The 7,885-nt window shown below is 38.8% G+C and overlaps 1 protein-coding gene across 3 annotated transcripts in view; it reads right to left on the bottom strand.

Annotated features, from left to right (window-relative positions):
* Positions 1 to 5,024, bottom strand: part of DPYD (dihydropyrimidine dehydrogenase) — a 717,845-nt gene extending 712,821 nt beyond the window's left edge. The window contains exons 1-2 of one of the 3 annotated variants that reach the window (XM_023523771.1): positions 4,856 to 4,955; positions 4,420 to 4,473 (exon numbers count right to left, since the gene is read on the bottom strand). Coding sequence is in view for 2 of the 3 variants with exons in the window: in XM_011380852.2 (XP_011379154.1) it covers positions 4,856 to 4,894 (39 nt within the window). In the remaining variant the exon portion in view is untranslated. Of the gene's footprint in view, positions 1 to 4,419; positions 4,474 to 4,855 lie in introns of all 3 variants that reach the window. The other 2 variants (XM_011380852.2, XM_011380853.2) reach the window with 2 other exon arrangements.
* Between the last annotated feature and the right edge of the window lie 2,861 nt (positions 5,025 to 7,885).

Below are 7,885 nucleotides of genomic sequence, written 5' to 3'. Positions count from 1 at the left end.
GAAGGTAAATATGTCATATTTGAAAATCAAAATTGTGATTATAGATAAGTTTATAATCTTAGAATGTCTTATTAAATATTTTGAATCAAGGCAGGGTATAAATGGCAGAATTTTTCTTATAGTTTTAAGGACTGAAGGTTTCTGCCTCATATTTGCCATTGTGTCCATACAGCTAAGAGGCAGAAAAATAAATTGGCCAATCCTACTTTTCAATCTCCTCTTTAGCCACCTTGATTCCTGAATATATAGAATCATATTATTACTTTTTTCATCATATTATTACTTAATGTATTTTCATCATATTATTACTTAATGTTTTTTCAGTCTCATTGTCTTTAATTTTAGTGTTTTATTAGGTTTATTATTAGAATTCTCCCACAGTGACCAGACATGTTTACCTTACTGGAACTTCTGTTTTTCAGTACTTGCATTGTTGCCTGTTTATACACAGTTTGGTAAAATTCTGTGTTCAAATAGTTAAAGAAAGATATGATTGCTTAAAGATCATCCAATTATCTCAGCATTTCGACTCTAGATTTTCTTGGAATTCTTATTAATTCCTTAGTGTAAATGTTCAGCTTTCCAAACCTGGATTTTTCTTCTAGAATGTAAAAAAGGAAGCTATTGAATTCTAGCACATTTTTATAATTAAGCAACCAGTCAACACTATCTGCTATGATCAAGATTAAGCAGATCCAATCTAAAAATCTCCCTAGTGATAGATTCATCATTAGTCATTAATCTCTCAGTTTTTAATTAAACTACTAAAACCAGTCATCTGAATTCATGTGTAGGAGGCAGAAATTTTTTTAACTGTACTTAACTACATATATATGACCATGCTTAACTACAGAAATGTGTATTTTCTTAAAACTACAAGGAGCCATCGCTGGAATGAAGTAACTCTCTAAATCACATAGACATATTTCTACTGCCAAGCTAAATTATTTAGAAAGGAGAAAGAAATACTTTAAAGTAAAAATAAGTATGGTCCGCTGGACAGCTTAAAGTAGGGAGGACCAGCACATTTTTTATAACTCAAACTCACAAAACAGGTTTAAAATTTAAAACAAATTTTTTTTAAACACTTTAAAAGCCTTAGCAAGTCAAGATAGCATTTCCATAGATCTGTGGTGGCCAGTCAATAAAAGGAAGAAGACAAGAAAAAACTATTATACACTGAGTAAAAACCATAAGTTTAAGTAGATAAATAAATAACCCATAGCTTCTTCGAGTTGAATCCTTATTCTCTCCTTTGGATACCATCATTTTCCCTCAGGGCAAAAGCAGTTAAGATAAAGGGTATTCTGAAACAATCTTTTGCCACCTCTACCAGTTCACTCCCCATGATTTTCCTTTTTTTCAAAATACTCCTTAAAGTTTACTTCTTCCAAGTTGTTTCCATTACAGTTTCATTTTTCAAATCCATCATTTTATTATCTTATTTTCTTAATTAATAAACACAGAAAATTCTCAATTATCTTCTCAAATGACTAGAAGCTATAGCATAAGTAATTTAGAAACCATTTTTATTTGACTCAAAATGCACTGTAATATTATGAACAATGGGCTGAAGTCCCTTTTTATTCAAGGTAAATTTGAAATGAGTTTGTAATCCCTCAATACTAACTGATAATTCAAGGGACAGACTTGATATGTGATTGTGGAAGCAGTAGAGTGGTAGGTAGCCATTCAGTCTGGTTGTAAATGTTTACCAAAATTACTAGTATTCAGAGTTAAAAGCTCCCTGCAGCTGCATACATTTTCCTTTGGCTACACTTTCATAGTCTGCTCTCAATTATCCATGTCAGTGGAGGGGAATAAGGTAGTGAACAAAAGTGAACTCTTCCAAAATCATTCTTAACTTGCTTTTAAATGTGTGGATATTGATATTATATTGGTTATCAATACAAACAAAATAAAGTACTATGGAAATACTGTTGAAGTCAGGGAAAATGATCAATGTCTGAAATTCATCTTCTTTGAAATCTTCCCAGGAGAATTTGTATTCAAAAGTCATCCTTGACAAAATTCAGCTGTATCCAAAAAATGAGTCCACAAAGTAAAATAACTTTTAAAAGTATATAGACAGTGTTAATAAGCTTTAGAATACTAAATTATTTTGTTGGCATTGATTTTCCTAATTTTTCTATATTTTCTCTTTTTAACATGTTTGTCCTTTTTCCCCAACAAGAAAATGTCAACTTATGACATTTGTTAATTATCTTTTCTATTATTATTTTCCTTACATAACAGATTATGCAAATGTGACTTAGAGAAGCTGGGTAACTTGCCTAAAATCACAGGGCTAAAAAGAGGTAGAACTAGACCTCCACTCCCTGGCTCTGAACCACATTAACGTGTCTGGGAAAAAATGTGACTTCTCATGCAACTTCTCCTATTACTACAGTGACTACAATTTTCAAGTGTGTGAGCTAGCTTCTATTGCCTAGTATCTGTTACCTACTAATGTATCCTCGCTATGCCTATCCTCCAGCCCAGGGACATTACAGTTTTGGAGTCTGGTGACCTTCTGATTGTTTTTCATGCTCTGAACCCCTCAAACCCTGATGTGATATTCGATTAAGGCTAGAAATTATGGAGTGAGCACACAAAGCAACTTTTTACACCTCAATAACCTTTTTCCTCAGAAACAAATATATTTCTTGGCTGCCTCTCTGAAACCTAAGGTTCTGTAGGTAGCTTCCAGGGAAAACTAAATCACTGTTATGGTGGGTTGTCACCATTACCTTCTGTTCTTTCTACATTTATCAAGTGAACATGTTTCATACTGATAATTTTTTTAAAAGATTACTTGCTTCTCCGTTTATTTGAGACTAAGGCCAGATCAACCTCTAGACAATAGGTTTAATAAATTCATTCAAGAAAAATAAATCCAATGTATGCATTCAAATTGGATAGAAAACTCCGCTTTCATAATTCATTCTGATTCTTCAAATAAAAGTGAAATTTTGTGAGTCAATAAGATCAACTGTTTGAAGGTGTTCCTCTAGGCTTAACGTATTTTTCCTCACTGCATTATATTTTACTGATTAATTTCATACTCTTTCATAGTATTCTAGCTCATGAATCACCAGTATTACCTTGAGGGAAAAGTAAGGTACTGTGTGTGATGAAAGATGTTACTGTTCAAAGTGTGATGCATATATGAACCACATAAAAGCTGAAAAACCTGGAATACCACTGTTCTGGATTATAGGTAATATCAGGCAGACTGGTCATGTAGACTAAGGTTAGATTGAGGTGAGTAAGTGTGAGGGCTTGGCTTTTTAGTCTAGGTTGAAACAATAAATGACATTAAGCCAGTCACTTAATGTTTCACTGACATCTTTTTCCTTAGCGTAATGTGGTTAAGAACTAATTTCAAAGACAACTACAAGAGAGATACAGAGAAAAAAATCAGTTAATCAGATAACATAACCATCCTGAAATTCAAAAATCAAAAGCCAAAAGCCACCTGCCCTCTGACATTCTTATATCTGAAATCAGAACTGTCTGAATGCTGTCAGAAGTTTGCTATTATTGACCTAGTAGGGGAAAAAAGGATTTGATTAAGTCAAAGGAACAAGGAACAAAAGACTATGATGTTAGTGAAGTATCTTTTACCCTGTGCACACATAAATATGTATTAGGTTAAATGTATCATATTGTTCAGTATGAAAAAGAAAATTATCCACAAGAGAAACCACAAGTAAATTAACTAGAGAGGTCCACATGATATACTTTGGCTCTTGTTACTAAAATGGATTTTTCAAAAACAATTTATGGAGTCTAGAGAAAACACTACTACCATCCCCCAAACGGAACCCAAAGTTCTTTCAACAATGACGGAGACAAAACATGGCAAACGCAGCTATTATGCAAACAGGTGGTTTTCAACTTTTGCTTGAGCCACTGAAAGGACTAAGGAAAGGAATATTTTGTCATTTGTAAAGAAAACATACACATGTATATGCATGTATACACATATCCTATCAGAGTAGGAGAGTGGAAATAAAGAAAAACCCCAAATAAAAGACAACAACAAACTAAAAAGCAGTTTATCTTGTCTCAGATATGCTGACATGGGTTAGTATCTTTAAAGTCACTGTTTATAATTAAATCCTTCTCATTTCATACATAAATGTCCTAGGAAGAACTCAAAGGAAACAATCATTCAGGCAGGACCTTATTCACAGGAAGCACGATGATATTTTTACAGAGGCAGAGTGCAACAGTGAATCAAAAACTGTTGAATGGAGAGAAAAACAGTTCGTTTTCTGATCGCACTGCATTTTCCATGTTCTCAATAGTTTGTTTCATTCTTCTCTATGTTAAATTATTTCTTAAGCAATACTATGGCTAGCGGGGACTGCCATAATCCGTGACACACAGATCTCCTTTATTTATATACTCTACCTTAGCAAATATTCAGGATTCAGATACTGGAGGTGAGGGCAGCAGACAGGTGTCCTGAAACGCATACCGGGGGCCGAAGGGGAGGTGCAGGGAGAGACTGGGTGAGAAATGGGCGCTCCCGTCCTGCAGAATCCACCTTTCTCCAACTCTTGTGCTTCTTCAGTCACACCATTCAGAACAGGATAGGCTTCCTTAACCCTCTCAGAAGTAAACAGCCCGCTTCAACCCAAAGGACACCCGTTCCAGTCACGGGACCTCACTCTGCACCCGCCCGCCGGCACGGGTCTCTGGCTCCTCCGCACCCTGCAGACCTCCCACGGAGGCCAAGTTTCCCTGTCCCGCACTCCCCACTGCGCGGCCACCGCCGCGGGGCCTCCACGGTCCCCACCAGCTGGGGCCCCCATCCGCCCCCGGAGAGCCGGCGCGCAGTCTGTACCTCGATGTCCGCCGCGTCCTTGCTAAGCACAGGGGCCATGGTAATGCCTACAGTCCGGAGTCCCCTAGAGGCAGACTCTCCGTGCGTCCTCAGGCTCCAGTCAGAAACCGAAGTGACAGCTTGCGGGAGCGCGAGTGGAAATAGGAAGTCAGGGTCCAGCAGCGCGGGGCGGGGCGGGCGGCGGTGACGCCCCGGGGCAGGGCGGGGCGGCCAAGCGAGGCCACGCCCCGAGGTGGGGCTTCGCTCCGCCCAGCGGCTCGGGCACCCGCTTCAGCCCGCGGAGCGGTCTGGGAGCAGCGTGGCTGCCGGTAGCTCGCCTGGTTCCCTGCCCCCAACCTGGCAGCTTGATTTTCCTTTGCAGGCGGGAAGAAGGGTAGGAGCAAGTGCTCTCTCAGGGACTTCGCTCTATAAACTGTTAAAAGCTGAGTTAGGGAGGCGGAGACCACAAGTGTCAGATCCACAGGATTAAAGGTAAACCAGTCGGTACACTAAGTTACAAACTGCTCCTTTCCTTTCCTTCAGCACGAACCCCGCAAGGTGCAGAAACATTGCATTTCAGGACACTTGAGGGCTGTTTAGGAATGAGGTCGTAAATGTTTCTCCATCCTTCCAACAAATAGGCGGCCAGGGCCCTGGACTGAGGTGAAAGACAGGGCGCGGGTTTTCTGAGTTGACAATCCCTGAAGCGGGAGGGGGCGCAAGAAAAAGTGATGCGAGGGAGCCAGGTGACCAACAGTTCCTACTGCCTGAAGGGGCCAGTAATAAGTACTGTGGGTGTTACAAAATCAAGGTATTTTTGGCAGAACGATCCATTCTCATAGCTTTAAAAAATAATTATTTTAAAGTGTGAAACTTAAAGAGTTGTTCTTTTTGTTTTGTTCTAGAGCTTGCTTGGGATAGGGGAGCGATTTCATTTACAGGTGGTCTCAATCTAGAAAATATTCACCTCATCTTTGATAATATTTGTACCCAGAAATCTTTTTCTCCCCCAGACAGACACACCATCCAACCTTCTCCCATAACACTTCCTGCTTATTTCTGTTAAGGCTTTTATCATATTTAATGCTCTTGGCTAGATTGTGAGCACCTTGGATTCAAGTATTTCCTCTTTATTGTTATTCTTTCATTAGTTCCTTCACCATTTAATTCAACAAGTATTTACCGAACATTTTCAATGTGTTAAACACTCTGTTAGGTGCTTTGGATATAGTCTTCAAGAAGACACAACACTCTAATGGAGATAATATTCAGAGTAAGCAAGTAAACAAAGTAATAAGAGACTGTGATTCCTGCTCAGAGGATAAAACAGGAATAGGACAGAATAACCGGCTTCACTAGCTTGAACGGTTGGGGAAGGCTTCTCTAAACAAACCATCAGATTACCTTCCAGAACCTGAGGGTACATATATTTTTCTTGAGGGTACTAGAGGATACATATATCTTTCTTGTGTCAATAAGAGGTTGCTGCCACCAATCCATTACCAACAGGAATCCCTAATCTTGGGTACAATAAAAGGAGAAACTCTATTCAGATGGACAGTCTATAAACCAGGGGAAAGGTCTCAGGAGGAAAGGTTAAGGGCCCACCCCAAGACAAAAAGGAGACTTCTTTTTATAGAGAAAATATACTTTTAGTTCCTAATTGGTCTATTTTACGCAATCGGGAAATCTAAATTTGCAATTTGTTATATCCAAATAACACTGTCCTGATTGGTCATCTTCGAGCATCCTGATCAGTCATTATAGAGCCACTCTAATTGGTCAATAAAAGTTCAACCAAGGATGTGGTTGCACAGCTTCCATTGGATGGGGCAGGTCTCAGCATCTGTGGAAAGATGATTTCAGGAACTTCTTTGTAAGGGTCAGCTCAGCTGGCAGGGACACGGGTGCAGGAGGCTTGGCAACCGCATTCTGTGGCTTTTCCCTGATATGCAGCCTGTGTGAGAGGGTCATGTAATCATGGCTGCTAAACTCTATGAATTTGAGCCCAGTTAATCACAAATAGTCGTTCTCTGCATGTCTATTTCTTCTCCAGGTCAACCCTTGAGTCAAATAGTATTATTAAGAAGTCTTGGAATCATCCTTAACTCCCTTTTTCTCCCACATTTAATCTACCCCTAAGCTCTCAGGATTCAACCTCCTAAATAGATCTTAGAATATTTATTCATTTCTTCATCTTCACTGAATCCACCAAAGTCCAAGCTACTGATGATATTCCAGCTTCTACTCTTACCCATCTCCACTCCAGACTGAGCTTTAAAAAATATTAAATTGGCTCATCTCTCTCTCTCTTTCTCTCTCTCTCTCTCTCTCTCTCTCTCTCTCTCTCTCTCTCTCTGTCTGTCTCTCTCTCTCACACACACACACACACACTACAAATCCTTCAATAGTTCCAATTGCAATCAAAATAAAATATAAATTCCATGCTGACCTCTGAATAACCTGCCTTTTCCCTCTTCTCCAACCTCACTAAGGACCATCTTGCTATAACTGGTATGTTACAACCACAAAGTAATCTTCTCATCCTCCAACCACTTTCCTTCCTTGATACAAGTCCTCTACCCATTCAACTTTTCCTTTAGTTCTCAGAGAAGCCTTTCCTGACACATCCCCACTAACAACAAAATTAGGCTCACCCTATCTCTGTTGTTATTTTTCATAACACTCTATTTTTTTCTTCATAGCCCTGTAAATTTTATTTGCATATTTATTTGAGGGAGACTTGTTTAATATTTGTCTTCCATTTAGAGTGTAAGCTCCAGGAAGAGAGGGCCCATGTCTGGCTTGGTTGTCTACTGGGTATTCAATTCCTCTCCTAGGACCGAAACATAAGAGACCAAGAAAACAAGCAATTCATTTTAGAAACTTAAATTTCACTTTACCGTGTATTCTTCTCAATGTTCTGCTTATTTCTAAGAAATAAATCGCATATCTATCAATGACTTACTAGTTAACCATTTCTTACCTCCTAAGTCATCTAAATCCTCTTGGAGATTATATATATACATATTTCTATCTATCTATCTATCT

Source organism: Pteropus vampyrus, unplaced genomic scaffold (assembly GCF_000151845.1).
Source record: "Pteropus vampyrus isolate Shadow unplaced genomic scaffold, Pvam_2.0 Scaffold410, whole genome shotgun sequence".
NCBI classification, from domain to species: domain Eukaryota; kingdom Metazoa; phylum Chordata; class Mammalia; order Chiroptera; family Pteropodidae; genus Pteropus; species Pteropus vampyrus.
Note: the sequence above shows the minus strand (reverse complement) of the source record. Positions and strands in the feature narration are given on the sequence as shown.